At 43.3% G+C, this 21539-nt stretch overlaps 1 protein-coding gene across 1 annotated transcript in view; it reads left to right on the forward strand.

The window, feature by feature from the left end:
• The window catches only part of LOC125448482 (uncharacterized), a 48583-nt gene that overhangs the window by 16913 nt on the left and 10131 nt on the right, over positions 1–21539 (forward strand). The window contains exon 2 of the mRNA XM_059641417.1: positions 7762–8226. Coding sequence (XP_059497400.1) covers positions 7762–8226 — 465 coding nt within the window. The remainder of the gene's footprint in view (positions 1–7761; positions 8227–21539) is intronic.

A 21539-nucleotide genomic window follows, 5' to 3' on the forward strand; every position in this document is an offset into this window, starting at 1 on the left:
GAGCAATGAAAGCAAGCAGGCTAAATGCCTTCTTAACCACCAGACTGCTGAGTGGACTGAAGCCTCAAATTATGTAACCGAATTTGTACTTGCAACCTCCAATTATTTTTGATCTGTACACCCTTTGCTTGTTGTGTTATGCCTGTACAGCTCGTAAACAAAAAAATTCACTGTATTTCAGTACACATGACAATAAAATGAATCAATTATGTGATGTAAACCTTGAAGAATTATGTACCTGAACTCCAAGTCTCTGCTCTACAACACTAGCCAAGGCGTTAGTTTTAATTGTGTAAGTCCTGCCTGTGTTTGTTTCACCAAAATGCAATACCTCACATTTCTCCAAATTAAACTGCATCTGCTGTGCCTAGCCCATTGACCCAATTGATCAAGATTGCTGTGTAATCTTAGATAACCTTCTTCACTGTCCACTATACTACAAATTGTGGTGTCATCCACAAGCTTTTACCATGCTTTCTACATTCTCATCTAAATCATTTATACAAACGACAAGCAAAAGTGGAATCAGTGCTGATCACTGTGGAACACCACTGGTATCAGACCTCCAGTGTGAAAAACAACCCTCTACCACCGGTCACTGTCTCCTGCAATTAAGCCAATTTTGTATCCAATTGGCAAGCCCATGCTGAATCCCATGAAATCCAACTTCATCAATTAGTCTACCATGCAGAATCGTGTGAAAAGCTTTACTGAAACTCACAAAAAAAATGTCTCCAGTTCCGGGGTCATCAATCTTCTTGGTTACTTCCTCAAAAACACTTAATCAAATTTATGAGAATGATTTCTGTCACATAAAATCATGATGACTATCCCTAATCATTTCTTGCCTCTCTAAGTGAATATAAATCCTATCTCTCAGATTTGCCTCCAATACTGCTGAAGTCAGACTCACAATCTATAATCCCAGGCTTCTCCTTACATCTTTTCTTAAGCAAAGGCTCAACATTTGCCACTCTCCGGTCGTCCGGCACCTCCGGTTATAGATCAAACAAATATTTCTGAAAAGTGGCCCCACAATTCCCACCACCCTACCCTACAACTTCAAACAATGGCCAAGGATACACTAGATCAGTCCCTGGAGATTTATCGACCTTTATGTTTTTTGAGTCCTCCACCACTTCGTCTTTTGTAATATGAACAGTTTTCAATGTATCACTATTTATTTTGTTGAGTTTTCTACCCTCTATTTGTTTCTCCACAGTAAAAGCTGACTTGAACTATTCATTTCGTATCTCTCCCATCTCCTGAGGTTCAACACGAAGGCAACCTCTTTGATCTTTGTGGGACCATACTCTCTTAACTGTTGTCTGCTTTATGATTACTGTCAAGATGGGCCAAGTGTAATATATTGGGATGTAATGTGTGTTTCCCATCCTGGCATGCAGTATGTAATGAATACAATATTGCTGTATGTTTCATGTTCATATAGCAGATCCCAGCCCTTTTCATAATACATGCCAGAACAGGAGCCATACAACAGATCCCGGGTGCATAATGTGTAATAGAATGGGATCTACTGTATGATTCCTGCTCTGTTGTATATTGTGTTGTGTAATGTAATGAAATGTGCTGTATGATTGCGATTCTAGTACATGAAGTGTAATGTGCTGGAATATGCAAAAGGTTAATGTTCTTGTGTATGGTGTGTAACAATGTGGGAAGCTCTATATGATTCCTGCTCTAACGCATAGTGAGAATTGCATTGGGATCTGCTTTGTGATTCCTGTGCTCTTGCATAATGAATATTGTTCTGGGATCTCAGGGATAGCAAGAACTTCAAATGCTGATGTCAGAGACAACACAGAGTGGATCTGGAGACACAGCAGGCCAGGCAGCATCAGAGGAGCTGGAAAGTTGAGGATTCGGGCCAGGACCCTTCTTCATTTCTAAGAAGTCTTCCATTTCTGAATAACGGTCCCAACCCCCTGAAACATCAACTTTCCAGCTCCTCTGATGCTGCCTGGCCTGCAGTGTTCCTACAGCTCCACTCTGTGTTGTCTATGTGCTGGGAACAGTTGTATTATTCCTGTTCTAGTCTACAGTGTGTAATATATGGGATTTTTGTATGGTTCCTTTCCTGAAGCATAGTGTGTAATATACTGGGATCTGCTGTGTGATTCCTATCAAGTTGTGCAGTGAGTAATCTACTAGAAGCTGCAGCATGATTTCAGTCAAGTTGTATTGTGTGTAATGTACTGAGTTCTTCTGTGAGATTCCTAACCAGATATACAGTGTGTAATCTATTGGGAACTGCTGAATGTTTATTGCTCTGGTATACAGTGTATGATATACAGGGATCTGCTTTATGATTTCTGTCCTAGTTGATAGTATGTGATGTACTGATATCTTTTCTGGTGGAGACTGCTGTATAATTCCTATTCCAGTGTAATGTGTAGAATTAATGAGATGTGCTTAATTTCCCTTTTATAGTGTATAAAGTGCAATGAACTGTCTACAAGATTTATGTTCTGGTGCGCAGTGTATAATGTTCCAAGATCTTCTCTATTATCCATGTCCTTTTTTTTATTGCTCTTCTAGATGTTATTGTTTGATCACTTGTGACCTGCTTTACTTTCCAAATTTCATGTTAGTGTGTGATGTATTGGAATTTGCTCTTTGATCCCTGTTCTGCTGTTTTCTTTTTAATGCGATCTACAAGGAGATACTGCATTATCCAAGATCTTTCATTTGTGTTGGATTAAGTGACATACGCTGTCTGCCATATTCTCCATGTTATGGTGATTCTGAATGTTCCACTTGGAACTGCTGCATGGGTCCTGTTCTGATGTCTTGCCTGTTTTGCATTGGTTCATGTTCTTTGATCCCTGTTCTCCATAATCTGTATGTGACTTCATGATAACCACTGCCTAATCTCTCTTCTTGAGATCATCATGTGACCACCGGCACTTCATGTATGTTCTCTGTTCTGGTGCTTTGGCTGTGATTCTGATGTTCAGCATTTGATGGACTGGAATTTGTTTTGTATGCTTACCTGAACTTTAGTGATCTGAGAGCTACTATGGGAAGCTTCTTCTGTTCTTTTGAGCATGATAAATTGGGTTATATTGCATGATCCCTTCACATTGTTTATTAATCGATGTACTGTAACTTGCTGTAGTATTCAATGTATTCAGGCTTGCTTTACCATCCCTGTTTGGTTGTTTTTTTGTGTGATTTACCAGGAAAAACTATCCGAACCTTGTTGATTCAATTTGAGTTAATTTGATTCATTATTGTCACATGTATCAAGATATAGTTAATATATCTAATTATGAGTGGCATGGATAAGATAGGCAGGAAAGAAATTTTCCCCTTGGTGGAGGGATCAATGATGAGGGGGCACAGATTTAAGGTAAGGGGTCAGTTTAAAGGAGATGGAGGAAAGAATGCTTTCACCCAGAGGGTGGTGGGAATCTGCAATTCACCGCTTGTAAGAATGGTAGAAATAAAAGCCTCATAACATTTAAGGAGTATTTAGATGCGCACTTGCAATAACAAGGCACACAAGTCTATGGGGCAAGTGTTAGAAAATGGGTTTACAATAGTTAGGTGGCTGTTTTTTGGGCAGACCAAACATGATGGAGTAAATAGGCTTTTCATGCAGACTTTGTGATTCTATGATGTTAATTCCAGTGATGTATCCAGAATTGTCATGTCTGGTGCCTTTTCTGGGATTTATGTGTGATATTTTGGACCTCCTGTATGATAATCTGATGTGGTGTTTGGCGTGTGATACCCCAGAACCTGCTGTTTGATTTCTGTTTGAATTTTCAATGTTGCATGTACTGCAACCTGCTTGTTACTCAGTGATTAAACTCCAATTTAAAGGACTTAAAACAAAAGCCTATCTAGAAATAAAACAGAACAGACCATTATTGCACACACTCTGCTCTGTCTCCATTTCCTGTGCTCTCTCGCTCTTCTTGACCCCTTCTAGCCCCTCATTCGCTACCATCTCTCCTACACTGGCACACTTGCCATCTTTGTTTCACGCTCACTATCAGGCCTTTTGCACCACCTATTCTTTCTATTCCCCTCCTGCCCACTTCCTGCTTGCTTATCTCCCTCACCCCCCTAAATGCTTGTGCTTTCTCTGCTGGTCTCTATCTAACCCTCTCTCCCAGGCTTTCTCCCTACTCTCTATTCTCTCCCGCATACTTTACACTCTCTCTAACCTGCTGTCTTTGTCTTCTCTCTCCTATAGTCTCTCTCATTTACGCTTTAAGCCCTTGTTAATCTTGCCATCACAGTCTTGCTTTCTCTCTCACTCCCATGCTTCATCTTGCACTTCCACACACTCTCACACCCCCGCTCCCCACCAGTCATTCTACCTCACGTCATTGCTCCCCCTCTGAGCCTCTGTTCTCGTCTGTCAGTCTTCTCCTCATCTGTGCTCTCCGTCCACTTTTTCTGTCTCCCAGTTCTCTCTATTCCAAATGCTCAAAACGTATCCCGTCACTAAGTCACCCTTTATTGCCATGTGGTGAGTCCTTGATACTATCCAACTTGTTCAGAGCCAGCTTTCAGAGTGGACAGAGCCTCTGACAATCCTGTTTATACCTGTCAACCAAGGACCCTGATTAGTTTAGATTAATAGCCCCAATCAGGTAGTTCATATTTATGGCCAAAGAGAGGGTACACAGAATGAATGATCAAGATCTACAGAGTGTAAAAGCAGGAGAAAATGAGAGACAGCAGAATGGGTATATAGAGAAACTGAGCTGGTGTGAGTCAAATGGATGATAAGGGGAGAAGGAGGGTGTGGTGGAAAGGACAAAAGAGAATAGGGTGGTAAGAGAGCAGAGGACCTTGTTATGCCCACTACACTCCCTACCTCTCTCTCCCAACATTTTCTGTCTATCCAATCTTGTTATTTCTCTAATACAGTTGTGTCAGTCTGACAATTCCTCTGCCCATTTATTTTCATTTTCCCCCAATTCTCTCCCACTTGTCTGATCTCTCTTACTTTGTCTCCTACTCTATCCCCTCTTCCATGCTCTGTCTTTACTGGTCTGCCTCATTTCTCCCGTATTGCCTGTTCTCCTTCCTTTCCCATTGCCTCTCTCACTCTCCCTGTCTCCCAACCCGCTTCCTGTCACTCTATCCAGCTCTCTCTCCCCTATTTCCCTCCCTCCTTCTCTCTGCCCCGTCCTATATAGTCTTCATTCCTCCTGTTTTTTTCATGCCTTCACTCCATCACACATCGCATTTATCCTGTTTCTCTCTCACTTCATGTCTGCCCCTGACTCTCTCTGTTTCGCACTCACCCATTCCTCCTCCAGCTGCCTGTGTCTCTATCTCTGTCTATCTTCCTGTCTCACTGTGAGCACATCTGCCTCCTGCTCCTTTCTTACCCACCCAGTTGCTCAATCTCTCCCCTCTTTTATTTCCCAACTTCTTCCAGTCTCCCTTCACCAGTTCCCTCTGTCATCTCTCCTTTCCATCCTCTGCTCTCTTACCACCCTATTCTCTTTTGTCCTTTCCGCCACACCCTCCTTCTCCCCTTATCATCCATTTGACTCACACCAGCTCAGTTTCTCCATATACCGTTCTGCTGTCTCTCATTTTCTCCTGCTTTTACACTCTGTAGATCTCGATCATTCATTCTGTGTATCCTCTCTGCCTTCCACCTACTCCCCCAACCACCTTCACCCACTATTCACTTTTCTGCTCTTTTCACATTTACCCATCTCCTGTTCTGGTCCTATTTGCTCTGTCCACTTTCACTCTCTATCTCAACTCCCATTCTCTTGCTGTGTACAGCAATTTTGTCTCCCTCTTTCTTCACTCTCTCTTCTCTGTCTCCTAATCTCTCTCTTAGCCCAGTCTCTACCCCTTTCCCCAGATTTTCTCCCTCTCTCTTCCCTGTCTCCTTTCTATTCCCTAATGTTAGCTCTCTCCCACTCTTTCTCTCCCCAGCTGCATCTTTCTTCCTCTCACCATCTCCAAGTCCACAGGTGTCTATCCCTATTTCCTTTATCTCTCTTGACCTGCTCGCTCTCTTTCTCTGTGATCACCCCTTCCCCACGATTCCACCACTATTTTAACTCCCTCTTTTCCACTCCCACACTCACTGCCTCTGCTGGCTCTTTTTCATTCTTTTTCCTCTTCTGTTCCCTCTCTCATCTTTCATCCCACTCTGACTTATTGCTCCCTTTTCTCACCACATCACCAACTCCTGTCAGTCTCTCTCTTTCACTCCTCTTGCGTCCTCATGTTTCTGTTCCCTTCCACCTTATCCTGCTCAAGCTCTTCTCCCAATGCTCTTGTCATGTCTGTATCACTCTTTTCCCTCCCTGCACAACTTCTTTCCCTTCTCACCCAAGTTCTCTCTGATCCCACTCGTGCTCTGTTTGTCCTGACCTCATGTTCACTGCCTGAGTTTTCTCTCCCATCTGCTTTCTCCAATTTCTTCCTTTCATCACATCTCTCACTCTCATGCACATGCTTCCTCTCTTCAATCCCACACATTACTCTCTCCCTCTAACTCTTCCAGTCCTCTCTCTCTCTACGAGGGATCAGGTGAGGAGCTGCAGGATCCACTTCTGCTACCACTCCCCAACAGCCAACTCCACCACTGTTCTCAAAATCTCAGGAGAAGGAAACATCAGAATCTGTCTCTGTGACCCTCTCCCTACTCCCCTCAACCCACACTGTGCTCGGATTCTAGGGATCAGGCGCTATGCCGCAGGATCTGCCATCATAACCCCAGTTAATGGCATGCTCAGGAGGCGGATGTGGCTCAGTGGTTAGCACTGTAGCCTCACAGAGCTAGGGACCCGGGTTCAATTCTGGCCTCGGGCGACTGCATGTGCGGAGTTTGCACATTCTCCCCATGTCTATGTGGGTTTCCTCCCACGGTCCAAAGATGTGCAGGCTAGGTGCATCGGCCATGCTAAATTGCCCGTCGTGTTCAGGAGTGTGTGGGTTACAGGGGGATGGGTCAGGGTGGGATGCTTCAAGGGTTGGTGTGGACTTGTTGGGCAGAAGGGCCTGTTTCCACACTGTAGGGAATCGAATCTAACGTGGTCTAATCCCAGGAGAGGGACGATGGAGGAAATGGCTCTGTAACCCTTACGCCGATATGTTGTGTTCAGGATCTCTCAGGAGTGAAGCTGCAGATCTGAACCCTCCCATCTCCAATTCACGAGATTCCTGAATCCAAGAGTGGGAAGCAGCCCTACTAACCCCTAGTTAATGGGATCATCGGGGTCTCAGGAGAGGGAAGCTGCAGAACCTGTACCCTCTCCCAATCCACGCCTTGCTCGGAATCCCTGGGATCAGGAGTGAAGCTGCGATATGTGATCCTATAAACGCTCCCATCCCCCGTTCAGAAGAAATCTGGATCCCAGGAGAGGGGAGCAGCATTTTCCCGGTAAACTCTAGCTATCTCATATCCTCGGGATCGCAAGTAAGGGATGCTGCAGGAATCTGTCCCTATAACCGCCCCTTCCCGTCCTCGAGATCCCCGGTGCTTGGAGTCATAATGCAGCATCTGCCCCGTAACCCCTAGGTAACGGGATCCTAGGGGAAGGAAGCTGCACGATTTACCTCTATAAGCCCCAGGTAACGGGATCGTCAAGGTCCCGGGAGAGGGAGGCCGACAGATCCCACGGCGCCGGGATCTGATCAATTTCGGGCGGAGCGTATGGAAGGGTGGGCGGCCGCCCGGAACGGGCTGCCCTCTGATTGGTTGCCTCTTCATGGAAGGACAGCCTTCTTTTGTGTGTGATTGGCCAGCTGGTCGAGGTCCTGCCCCTCCGGGGGCAACAGCCAATAGGAAACAGTGCAGCGGGCGTACGTCCTTTGCGCCCGTCGCTGCGCCAAGAGGCGGGAGTTCCGGCCCGAGCAATTTCCGGCGCACCCAGCGCTCGTTTAAAGCGCAAGCTTTACAACAACAACCGAAACAATAGAGAACGGGTCCGCCAGGGAGACTCGGTCTCTGGGGCCGGGAGCCGAAGCGAGCTGGAGGCCATGGTGGAACCCCGGGCTCCCAGGTTCAGCGATGCCGCCCTGAAGGTCTTGGTGGAGCAGGTGAGAGCCCACAAGGAGGTCCTGTTCCCTTCAGATGGCAGGAAAATGCCCAGGCAGACCCTGCGCCAGGCCTGGAGGGAGGTGGCACTCTATGTCAATGTCAAGAGCATCACCCCCAGGACCTGGCTGCAGTGCCGCAAGAAGTTCAACGACCTCACCCGCACTGCCAGGGTGAGTACACTAACGGTGCCCACGGTCATTTGCACCCGATTTTAACTCAATGCAGCGTCAACGGAGTTCTGTTGAAATAAAATGGACAGCGCGAGAAGCCAAAGCATGCCGCTTTACACTTCAGTGGAGCCTTCTGTCCTTCGATCCTCCTGCAACGCTGTCAGCGTTGCCCCTGTCTTCTCTATCATTATCTCCCTTCGCCCTAAATGACTCAAGCCCTATTGCTTTTCAGTCGCAATCGCAGGGAGTACCACATGCATACCATCTAAAGAAATGTTTTTGAGTTCCCGGTTGGATTTATTGATGCCCTGTCATTTTCTCCTCTTCCCTCGAAGTGGAAGTACTGCCCCCACCACCCTTGCATATTTCACAAATATTCATGGGATGTGGGTATCCTTGGCTGAGCCAGTATCGCAAGTGCTCCTTGTTAAGCCGGTGGTAAGATTCCTTCTTGAACCGCTGCAGTCCGTGTGATGTAGATAAAACCACAATGCAGTGAGGGAGGGAGTTTCAGGATTTTGACCCAGTCACACTGAACGAGTAATATATTTCGAAGTCAGGGTGGTGACTTGTCTTGGAGGGAAACTTGGAAGAGGTGGAGTTCCAATGTACCTACGGCCCTGCTCTTTCTAGGTCGTAGAGATGACAGGACTGGGAAGTGCTTTTGGAGAAGCCTTGTTTAGTTTTCACAGTGCATCTCGTAGATTGTACACACTGCTGCAGGCTATTGGGGTGGAAGTGGATGCTGAAGGTGGTGGAAATCAAGCAGGCTACTTGGCCCTGGATCAGAATTCTGTTAGAATCCTTCATTATCTGAAATCACTTGGCTGACCTGAATTGTAAAGTTATGTCACCTTACTCTATACCTGCACCACTCCAGAACATTGCTCCCATATCCACCATGTTTTGATTATAAGCACACCTTTTAGCCTTTTTGCTTCAAGAGCAAAGAAGAGCCAATCTGTTTACCCAGTTCCTGATATGATTGCAGAATGGCAGGGTTATACATCCTTTTCACTCTTTTTGTACCTTCTCATGCCTATGTACCCTTTCTATAATTGGAAGGAAGATCTATGCATGGAGCTCCAAGCGTAACCAGAATTCAATATCCACTCACTAACAGCTCTCCTGTTTTTCAATGTTATTCTTTTGGATTTAAATTGTAAGTTTGGATGTGATACACTTTACCTTGATAGGGAAGTGGACAATGGGCAGGGAACAGTGAGCGGCAAAAAGTAGTCCTTTTCCAGATTGACCTGCAATGAATGGTGTTCCACAAAGATAAGTCCTGTGACTGCAACTGTTAACCATGAATGATTTGAATGAAGGAAATGAAGTGCTGCCAAATTTACAAACAACACAAAAATTGCTGGAAGGACATGTTGTGAGAGGAATGCAAACAATTTTCTGTGTGACATTGATAGGTTATATTCATTGTTTCAGAATTAAGGGGTGCCAATTTAAGACTGAAGTGAGGTGGAATTTCTCCACTCCGAAGGTTGAGAGTCTTTGGAATTCTTTGCCACAGATAATTGTGGAGATGGAATTCATGTATATATTCAAGGCTGAGATAGAATCTTGATCAATAACATAATCAAAGTTTGTGGGGAAAGAACAGGAAAGTGGTTGGGAGGAGTGTCGGGTCAGCAAAATGGTATTGAATGGCGGGGCAGACTTAAGCAACCGAACACCCTACTCCTGTTTCAATTTCTCATTTAGTAGGTATATTTTCAAATTGGTGAGATCTGCACTAGAGTCGTAACTTCTCTACATATTGTCAATTCTGTTAGATCAGAAAAAAAAATAGCTAGCCTAATATCTAAGAGTGGTGACAATGTGAATATTGGCAGCAAGGGGTGTTATAGATTGAGTGAGTCTACAAAACAGTAGTAGATGGTGCCAGTGTAATGACAACCATGGACACCGTAACGGTTGCCACTCCCTTCGCCTTGAATTCCGTGACACCTTTGATGCTGAAACTCCCTTGCCCTTTATCACACCCTTAAGTTGGCCTTCTGTTCCACTTGCTACTCACTTCACCACATTTTCAGCATGAATGCTTTTGCATTTCTATCTGTCCCTTCAGTTCTGAAGATTTGAGACTGTTAGATTCCAAACATGAACTCCCTTCCGCTGCAGACGCTTTCAGACCTGCAGATATTCCCCAGCAATTTCTGTGCTTATTTCAGGCCTGTAGTATCTGCAGTATTTGCTTTCAATTAGGTGAGCACAATCCTTGTGCCAAGATACATCAATCAGTATGTATTCTAGAAGTGCTCAAAGTGTGACAGAGCAGAAAGATCGACAAGCCCAAGTGAATGAACTGGTAAGAGTTGTTTTCAATCAAAGAAAGGCATTTGGAATATTCTCTTTATCCTGAGGGCTTCAATCCAAAGGAGTGAAAATTATGTTAGAACTGAGATCTCCTTTTAGATCCCACCTGGAGTAACTGGGTTCAGGAAGGGTATGCTGGCCTAGAGTTAACACTGCCAATTTACCAGAGTGGTGTTTCAGGCAATAAGATTAAAATAAACAGTCCCGATTCCACAGTCAGGGTTATATTCTCAAAGGGAAAATTAAGGTGATGACATAAGTTAAGGGTTAGATATGGTAGATGTTACGTTGAATAAATATTAATGATTTGGATGAGGGAGCTAAATGTAACATTTCCAATTTTATAGATGGCACAATGTGAGGTGGAAAGATGAACAGTGAAGGGAATGCTTCATTGTCATTTGGACAAGTTCAGTCAGTGGGCAGATGCTTGTTAGACGAAGTACGATGTGGATAAATGTGAGATTATCCACTTTGGTAACAGCAACAGGCGGCAGATTATTTATGAATAGCAAATAGTTTGGGGAAAGTGGAGTTGCAATGAGTCCTGGGTGCCTTTGAATGCCAGTCATTGGATGTAAGCATGCAGTTGCAATAGGCGGTGGGAGGCCAAATGATACGTTGGCCTTCATAGCAAGAGGTTTAAGGAACAGGGATATCTTGCTGCACTTATACAGGGCCTTTCTGAGATCACAAGCTGGAATATTTCGTGCAGTTTTGGGGTTCTTTATCTGAAGAAGGAAGTTTTAGCTATGAAAGGAGTGCAACAAAAATTACAGGGCTGATTCATAGTATGGCAGAGCTGACGTATGAAGGGAGACTGGATCAATTAGGATTATGTTCACTGGAATTTAGAAGAATTAGGAGATCTCACGGAAATATATGAAATTCTACCAGGACTAGGGAGAATAAATGCAGGGACGTTGTTCCCAATGACCGGGGAGCCCAGAACCCTGCCTCTACAGACTGCCGAGGTTTAAAAAGGGACCTCACCACCATTTTATTCAGGGAAATTTCGAATGGGCAATAAATTCCGACTCGGCCTGTGATGCTCACATACCATGAAAGCAGAAAAATTCTTGATTCTCAACCTTAACTGTTTTCTGCAGGGTGCTAAACATTTCAGAGCTGCCACTGGTTGCTTTTATATTTAGTCAAAGTACTGGAAAAAGTCAACAGATATTGCACCGTATATGGAGTGAGTAAGAGTTAACATGGAGCAGATTTGTGGCATTCCCATATGAATTCTCTATCCCCCACTCAGGAATATAAGGATTAAGGCATTTAACCCTGAACACATTCAGTGGGACCAATGCCGATCTGTGTCCTAACTTCTCCCCTTAGACCGTTGTTTCCTGAAGATGTAAACTTGAAAAATGTTCATTCCCACATGGGATGTGGAACATTGCTGCCTAGGTTAACATTCTACCTGCCCTGGAAAAGGTGTGGGTGAGGTGCCTTCTAGATCCACTGCAATACTTGGAACATAGTCACTCAGTGTTGTCAGGCAGCGAGCTCCAGGATTTTGACCCAGTGATGCTGAAGGAATAGCAATATATTCCAAGTCAGGATGTAGAGCGTGGTGATCCCCCATGTTGGTTATCTTTGTCCTTCTTAACACAAGTAGTTGTGGGTTTGGAAGATGCTGTCAGAGAAAAGTAATAGTATGGAGGGAGTGAGTGTGGATGTGTGGGTAAAAATCCCGAGGAATGACATGTCCAGAAATTCGTCAGTCTCCACTTTGAATCTGACCGTTGATTGAGTAACAGTCACCCTTTGTGGAACAGAGTTTCAGACTGGACCTTCCTTTTGTCTGAAAAAGCAAGAGTAATTTTTCTATTCTACACCTGAACTTGCAGAAAGAGTTGCCACTATCAATGGTATGGGTAGGATCCCTCCTCAGAAACAGCAGCAGTCTCGCCTTGCCTTCCCATTAGGTAATAAGAGGACCAGAAGTAGGTCATTCAGCCTCTTGAGCCTTTCCACTATCCAGTAGGCTGATCTAACATTCCTCATGTCTACTTTCCTGCCTTTTCCCCATAGCGCATGAGTCCCTAACTAATCAAGAATCTTTTTATCTCAGCCTTGAATATGCACAAGGATCTGCGGTCATAGTTCTCTGTAGCAAAGAGTTTAAAAAGCTTCACGACCTACTGAGTTGAAATTCCTCCTCATCTCAGTCTTATATTAGATCCTCTGTATACCAAGACTATACCTTCTGGCCTTAGATTGTTCCATGAGGGAAAAGTCCTTTCAGCGTTTACCTTGACAAGCCCCTTAAGAATCCTCTGTGTTGTCATGAAATCATCTGTCATTCTTTTGAGTTCTCAATCTATTTAGCATTTGCTCATAAGAAAACCACTAATATCGGGGATCATCCTAGTGACCCTTCTCTGAACTGCCTCCATCGAAATGTATCGAAAAGATACATTTCCTTTAAGGGACCAAGACTGCTCACAATATTCCAGATATGGTCTCATCAGCACCATGTACAGTTGCAGTATGACTTCCCTACTCTTATTATTTCAGACCCCTTGAAATAAGGGCCAATATTCCATTAGCCTTCCTGAGTATCTGCTGTGCCTGGATACTAGCCTTCTGTGTTTCATACACAAGTCCCCCCAAGTCCCTTATGAGTTGAAGCTTTCTGCAACTTGTCACCATTTGAATTAGATATTATTCTTTTGTTCTCCCTTCCAAAATGAACAACTCGTCCACATTATACTCTATTTGCCAACTTTTTGCTTACTTACTTAGCTTATTACAAACTTGTTTGTATTCCCTTAGCAAATTGCCATTCCACCAATTTTTGTAGCAGCTGTAAATTTAGCTGCAGCAGAGTCACCTCCTTCCTCCAAGTCATTAACATATGCTGTAAATAGATGCAGTCCCAGCACCGATTCCTGTGGAGCCACGTTGATTATAGATCACCAACCCGAGAAAGAGCCCCTTATCCCCACTTGCTGTTTCTTGTCCAGTGGCCAATTCTCTATCGAACCAACATACTACCTTCAACGCCATGGGCTCTTATAAGTTAACCTTTTATGAGATACTTTGTTGACCGCCTTGTGGAACCCAAAATACAACACATTTAATGGTCCCTCTCTATCCTCTCTGGTTGAGACTTCCTTGAAAAACTATATTAAATTGGTCAAACTAGATTTCCCTTTCATAAAGCCATCCTGACTTGGCTTGATTTGGTTATGATTTCCCAAAAGAGCTGCTGTTTCCTCCCAACATTTTTCTTACAATAAATATAAGGCTAATCACTTTTTGTTCCTCTCCTTTTTTAAATAAGGGTGTCACATTGTCAGTTTTCCAATTCTTGGTACTTCTCCAGCATTGATTTTTGGAAAATTACAGCTAGTGCATCCACTGTCGGTGTTGCTACTTTTAGGATCCTCAATGCAAGCAGTCAGGGTCAAAGGACTTTTCTTCCTTTAACCCCAATAGTTTGCCTAGTATTATTTCTTTGATGTTGATGGTTTGTAATTCCTCCCCTGTATTCTTTAGTATTAGCGGGATGATCAAAGTATCTTCCACTGTAAAGACAGATGCAAAATATCTGTTTAACTCCTTTGCTATTTCCTTGTCTCCCATAATTATATGCGCAGATTCATTTTCTCATGGCTTTTTATTTATTTTAATCTCTCTTTTCCTTTTAATATCTTTAAAGAAACTATTATCGTCAGTTTTTATATTCATTGCTAGTTTGCCCTTGCCATTATTTTCTCTCATTATTATCTTTTTAGTTATTCTTTGCTGAGTCCTGAATTTATCCTAGTCTTCAGGACTATCACTGACTTTTGCCTCCCTATGTGCTTTTTTGTCCAACTTTATACTCTCCTTAACTTCTTTAGTTAGCGATGGTTGGCTTAGCCCTCACAGAGCCTCTCCTATTTGTTGGGATATGAATTGTCTCCTTAATTGTATACCATTGCTTGCTTACAATCTTTCCTGCTAATGTATTTGACCAGTTTATTTTCACTAACTCTGTTCTCATTTCAGTGTTAATCACTGTTGTTTCTGAACCAAGTTTCTCACACTCAAAAATTCAATAATAAATTCTGCCATGTTACTATCACTACTTCCTAGGGATCTTTTACTTGGAGGTTGTTTATTAAACCTGCGTCTTTACTGATAAGTACATTGAAGATACCCTGTTCCTTGGTTGACTCCATGACATAGTGCTGTTGGAAACTATCCTTAACGCACTGGATGAATTTGTAATCATAGCTACTCTTTTCAACTTGATTAACCCAATTAACATGAAGATTAAAGGCACCCGTAATATTGTTCTGTTCTGTTTACATGCTTCCTCCCATTTGTTAGTTTATCACCTTTCCTACGGTGTAGCTACTTTTTGGTGGTTTCTTCACTATGCCTACCAAAGACTTCCCTCCCTTGTTCTTATTTTCCTCCACCCAATTGGACTGCGTGTCACCTAAGCCTAGATCATCTCTCTCAACTGTCCTCAAACATCTGTTATTACCAGTGCTACTCCACCACCTATTTTTTCCCTCCTGACTTTCCGAAAGCTCAAATATCCTTGAATGTTAAGTTCCCAGTTCGGATCTTATAACTATATCTCTGTAATATCTATGTGATCATATCATTAACCTCAATGTGCACTACCAGTTTGTCTATCTTGTTCTGACCATTTTGTGCATGAGGATATAAAGCCTTTTCCTTTTATCCATTAAGAGTCATAGAGTTATACAGCATGGAAATGGATCCTTCGAATTCAACTCATCCATGCTGACCAGATATCCTAAATTAATCTAGTCCCATTTGTCAGCATTTAGCCCATATCCCTCTCTACCCTTCCTGCTCATGTATCCCTCCATATGCCCTTTAAAAGCTGTAATTGTACCAGCCACCACCATTTCCGCTGGCAGCCCAGCTCATACACACACGACCCTTTGTGTGAAAAAGTTGCACCTCTGGTGTCTTTTATATCTTTTCCCTCTCACCTTAACCTATGCCGTCTAGTTTTGGACTCCCCTGCCCTGGTAAAAAGACCTTGGCTATCTGCCCTCTTCACACTCCTTGTGATTATGTAAATCTGTTTAAAGCCACCCCTCAGCCTCCAATGCTCCAGAGAAAATAACCCCAGACTATTCAGCCTCTCCCTATAGCTCAAACTGTCCAGCCTCAGCAACATCCTTGTGAATCTTTTCTGCATCCTTTCAAGTTTAACAGCATCTTTCCTGTAGCAGGGAGACCAGAGTTGAACACAGTGGCTAAACATGGCCCAAGCAATTTTCTGCACAGCCACAACAAGACATCCTGTGTCCTAAACCAAATGCACTGACAAAGGCAAGTGTACCTGAAGGTAAAGTGCTTTCTCCACTACCCTATCTATCAGTGACTCCAACTTCGAGGAACTATGAACGCCTCAGCCTAAGGTCTCTTTGTTCGGCACCGCTCCCTAGGATCCTACCATTAAATGCATAAGTCTGGTCCTGATTTGCCTTAGCGAAATGCAACACCTCACATTTATTTAAATTAAACTCCTCGGCCCATCGGCTCATCTGAACAAGATTCCTTTGTACCCTGAGATAACCATCTTCACTGTCCGCTGCACTGCCAATTTTGGTGTCATCTGCAAACTTTCTAACCATTCTTCCCATACTTAGATCCAAAACATTTATATAAATCACAAAACAGTGGAGCCAGCACCAATCCTTATGGCACAACGCTAATCACAGGCTTCCAGTCTGAAAAATGACCCTCCACCACCACCACCCTCTCTCCTACCTTCAAGCCAATTTTGCAACCAAATGTCTAGCTGTCTCTGAATTCCATGTGATGTTGTCACTTCTTTAAAAAACTCAATCAAGTTAGTGAGACATGATTTCCCACACACAAAGCCATGTTGACCGTTCCTTCATCAGTCCTTACCTTTCCTAAAACATGTAAATCCTATCCCCCAGAATCCCCACCAAGAACTTACCCACCACTGACATCAGGCTCAACAGTTTATAGTACCTTAGCTTTTCTTAACCACCTTTCTTAAATAGTGACACCACATTAGCCACCCTCCAGTTTCTGGCACGTCACCCATGGCCACTATTAATACAAATATCTCATCAAGGGGGCTATAAATCACTTCCTTAGCTTACCATAAAGGTCCCAGGGATTTATTTACCTTTATGCATTTTAAGAAGTCTGGCACCACCTCCAGTGCACAATGGGCATTTTTCAAGATGTCACGTTTTGTTTCTCCAAGTTCTCTAGCTTCCATGACCTTTTCCACAGTAAATACTGATGTGAAAAGCTTGATCCCAGCTGTCTATATGTGACAAATGCCTCCTTCCTTTTCTTGACAGATCCTCAATTTCTGTCGTCATCCAGGATTCCCTGCACCTCCCAGCTTTGCCCTTGATATTGATAGAAACATGCTGCCTCTGGACTCTCATTATCTCATGTTTGAAGGCCTCCCACTTTCCAACTCTTCCATTACCTGTAAACAGCCTCTCCCAATCAGCTTCTGAAACTTCTTGCCTCATGCCATCAATATGAGCCTTACTCCAACCTAGAACATGAACTTTTAGATCAGGCCTTTCATTTTCCATAACTATTTTAATATGAACAGAATTATAATCACTGCTCCCAAAATGCTCCCCCACTGACACGTCAGTCAGTTGCCCTGCTTTATTTACACAAGAGGAGTTCAAATTTTGTGCCTTCTCCAGTAGGTTTATCCATAGGATGCAGGGAGTAGAACAAAAGTTTGGGCAGTCTCATTTTGGAGTTTATCTCTTTGAGTGCCGCTTATCATTTTAATAAAGTTACACTCCACTGCGCTGGAGACTGAAATATATCCCTCTTCACCTGTCGTGCCCAGAACTTCTCACCGTACTCAAAGGTATGCAGGGTACTCAACGGTGGCACGGCGAATCAGTTGTTAGCGCTGCTGCCTCACACCACCAGGGACGCAGTTTCATCCCAGCCTTGGGTGACTGTCTAGATGGAGTTTGTGCGGGCTCCCTTCAAGTGTTCTGGTTTCTTCCCACAGTCCAAAGACGTGCAGGTCATAGGTGGATTGCCGTGCTAAATCACCCATAGTGACTAGGGATGTACAGGCTAGGTGGGCTAGCCTTGGTCAGTGCAGGGTTGTGAAGGTGGGGTGTTCTGGGTCTGGATGGGAAGCTGTTTGCAGGCTCAGTGTAGACTCTATCAGTTGAATGGCCTCTATCTGCTCTGCAGGAATTCTATGACTCGAGTTTTTTTTTGGACACAAAGGCGATCACTTCCATAACTTTTTTTGATAATTTTCTGTATATGTCTGTGACATTATGGTTATTTGTGTATTTAGCCCCTAAGTTCTTATAGTTCTTACCATTTTAAAAGTGGTAAGGAAATTTCTATTCTTTTGATGTTTAAAGTGATTGGCCTGCGCAGAAATCCCTTTGCTCCACTGTTTTGCCAACTTGCTTGATGTACCAACATTTCTTTACCACTGTCTGCTTCCGTCAATGGTACTTACAAAGCCTCCCATCTTGGAGTATAGGCAAGTTTAAATGTGCGATCTCCTAGCCCATCAACTTGGTTGTTAGGAAATAGTGAATATTTGAGATCCAACAGTGATCTTCGTGATGTCTGTCTTTTCTGCCAGCTTAGTGCCTGATCATTTTCCATATCAACTATCTCCTGCTACCCAAGCCAGTTCCCTCAGAAGGTCAATGATTTTCCCTCAATCCGGTAGACATCATATTTGCTAACAAAGCCCCTACTAAAAATTTCCACAGACGTTTTGCTGTGTATCACTTCTGGCCACCTCTTCAAAGCAAAAACAGGTTTTGCAAATCCACGTCAGCTCGCTCAAATCGGCAGAAATTTTCACGACGTCTTAATTACAGACTCAAGTAATTTCCCAACAATGAATGTTAGGCAACTAGCCCTGAATCCCCTGGTTTCTGTTTCTCACCTTGTTTCAGGGTATGTGTCATGTTCCAATCTAATAGAAGGGTTCCCAAACTAATTTCTAAAGTCATAGTAAGGATGTCCGCAATGCCCTTACTGAAAGCTGTGGCCATTTGTCAGACAATCAATAAATTGTGCCATTATCTTCTTCCATGCTATTATTAACTTGGGCGAATCCCATAAAGTAACCTTCCTTGCTTGCAAAGTATCACTTGCTTCTTTGACTGCAAGACATATTGCTAAAGGAAATGCCGGGCAAATTTGAAATTCATGACATTGCTGACTTCTGCTGACCCATTTGTCGTCACCTATCTATATGGGAAACCCCAACAAATAATACCATTATGCTTTTGTGACATGCTTGACCAGTCTCCCATGTTATTCTAACTCCACTACTCTCCCTTGATTTTACCCCAAAAAGTCCCCACTGCGTACTTACTGCTGGTTGCATTGACCAAGCGTAATTTTATTGGTTAAGCCTCCTGTCCTTGTCAACTACATTCCTACCGCTTCCTTGGAAAACTTCTAACTGGATGTTGTTTTGCATGTCCTAATGCAGGCTTGTTTCTGCATTAGCTATCATCCTTAAATGTGGGTTTGCGCTCGTTGTTCATTCAGTTTCTCCCTCATATTTTGTGCTTTTATTTGGACTATGTACCCAGTACTTCACATTTATGACAAGAGGATTTGAGTCCAGGAGCAAAGAAGCCTTGCTTCAATTGTAAAGAACACTGTGCGAGACTGCACCTGCAGTACTGTTTGCAGTTTCTTGTCCTTTTGCCTAAGGAAGGACATACTTCCCACAAAGCGAGTTACTGGAAGTTCACCAGACTGAATACTCGGAAGTTGAGACAGTCCTTTCAGGAGACATTGAAGAAACTGGGACTTTATTCTCTACAATTTACAAGAATGAGAAGTGATCTAAGTGAAATTTCACAAATTCTGAAAGGATTAATGTCTCTTCAGGCAGAGGAAGTCTAGAACCAGGGGACACTGTCTAAGAATAAGAGCCAGTCCATTCAGGACTGGGTTATGGAAGAACTTGTTTGTTCAGAGGGTTTGAATATTTGAAATCCCCTACTCTAGAGGAATGTGGAAGCTCCATTATTGAGTATGTTCTGTTGTGTATAAATTAGCACAAGTTACCTTTAATTTGTTACTTATTAAGAAATCTCACAGACAATCAAACATTGAAACAATGATTTAAACTCTATTGCATTTAGCAACCAAAATAAGACCCCTTAAGTAAGCAAGTTAAGCCTCACAACTCAACTTGGACAATACCTGATCAGTGGTGGGATTTAGCTGCAATTGCAATAACAGCATCTGTCTCTGGAAGTGTCTCCAAGATTTGATCCTTGTGGAGTGTTGTTCAAGGTCTGCTAATGAAGGGTTCTCATGTTCGATTCTTAGATTTTCATCCTTCAGGTCTGATATGATACCATTGATGATTCTGTAGATTCTTTCCTCCACAATATTGTAAGTCTGCAGCCTGCCTGCTTAACAGAAGTAGCTGCCTTGTTCCTTGTTGCATTTGGGCTTGACTGTCTGTTTGAAGCCACAGCTTTCTTGCAGTAACTGTTAGGTTCTACTGCAGGTTAATCATATGTCCTTGTGGTATGACATAGCTAGTTATCAAGGAGATGTCAAAGCATTTCATTCATGTAGGTTTGACTCCCACTTTTTGCCAAATGTGGCGAATTATAACAAAGAACAATGCAACATAGGAACAGGCTCATCAGCCCTCCAAGCTTGTGCCGACACTATTGCCCTTCCATACTAAAACTGTATTCATTTACAGGATCTGCATCCCTCTATTCCTTGCAATTCATGTATACAGCCAGGTGCCTCTTGAATGCTGCTGTTATATCGTCTTCCACCATCTCTTCAGGCAACATGTTCCAGGCACTCACCACTCTTTGTGTGAAAACTTTGCCTCGCACATCTGTTAAACCCTGCACGTTCAATCTGTGACCCCTCCACCATGGGGAAAAAGCCTCCAGTCTATCCATGCCATTCAAACCCATTTAATAAAGTTCTATCAGGTTGCCCCTCAACCTCTAGTATTCAAGTGAAAAGAAACCCTGTCTATCCAACCTTTGTTCGTAGCTAAAATCCCACCATACCAGGCAACATCCTGGTAAAGAGGTAGCAGGAACTGCAGATGCTAGAGTCGGCAATAGCACAATGTGGATCTGGAGGAACACAGCAGGCCAGGCAGCATCAGAGGAACAGGAAATCTGGTGTTTCGGGCCGGGACCCTCCTTCAGAATTTTTTTTTCCAGTTCCTGTTCCTGTGGCCTGCTGTATTCCTCCAACATCTTGGTAAACCTATTCTGTAAACTTTCCAAAGCATCCTCATCCTTTTGATAGTGTGATGACCAGAACTATATGCAATATTCCAAGTGTGACCTAACTAAAGTTCTACAACACTGCAGCATAACTTGCTTATCTTTATACTCAATGCCCCTCCCAATGAAGGCAAGCATGCCACAGGCCTTTTTTACTACATTATCTGCCTGTGCTGCCACCTCAATGATCTATGGACCTGCACACCTAGATGGCTCTGCATATCAGTAATCCTAAGGGCTCTGCCATCCACTGTATAATTTCTACCTGTACTTTGCTTTCCAAAATTCATCACCTTATGTTTTCATGGATTAAACTCCATTTACGATTTTTTTTTTTGCCCATGCCTCCAATTGATCTATATCCTGTTGTTTTATCTGACAATCCTCCTCACTGTCCGTAACTCCACTAATCTTTGTATTGTCCACAAACTTACTAGTTACGTTTTCCTCAAAATCATTTGTATAGGCCATGAGCAGCAGAGGTCCCAGTGTTGATCCCTGTGAACACCACTAGTCAGAGCCCTCCAATCCGCAAAGCATCCTTCCACCCTCTATCTGCTTATGTCTAAGCCAATTTGTTTCCATCTTGTCAGCTCACACTGATACCTTTGTTACTTCACCTTTTGTACCAGACCTTGTCAGAATTTTTACTGAAGTCCATGTAGACAACATCAGCTGCTTTTCTCTCATCAGTTATTT

This window comes from Stegostoma tigrinum, chromosome 41, assembly GCF_030684315.1.
Source record: "Stegostoma tigrinum isolate sSteTig4 chromosome 41, sSteTig4.hap1, whole genome shotgun sequence".
Taxonomy (NCBI): domain Eukaryota; kingdom Metazoa; phylum Chordata; class Chondrichthyes; order Orectolobiformes; family Stegostomatidae; genus Stegostoma; species Stegostoma tigrinum.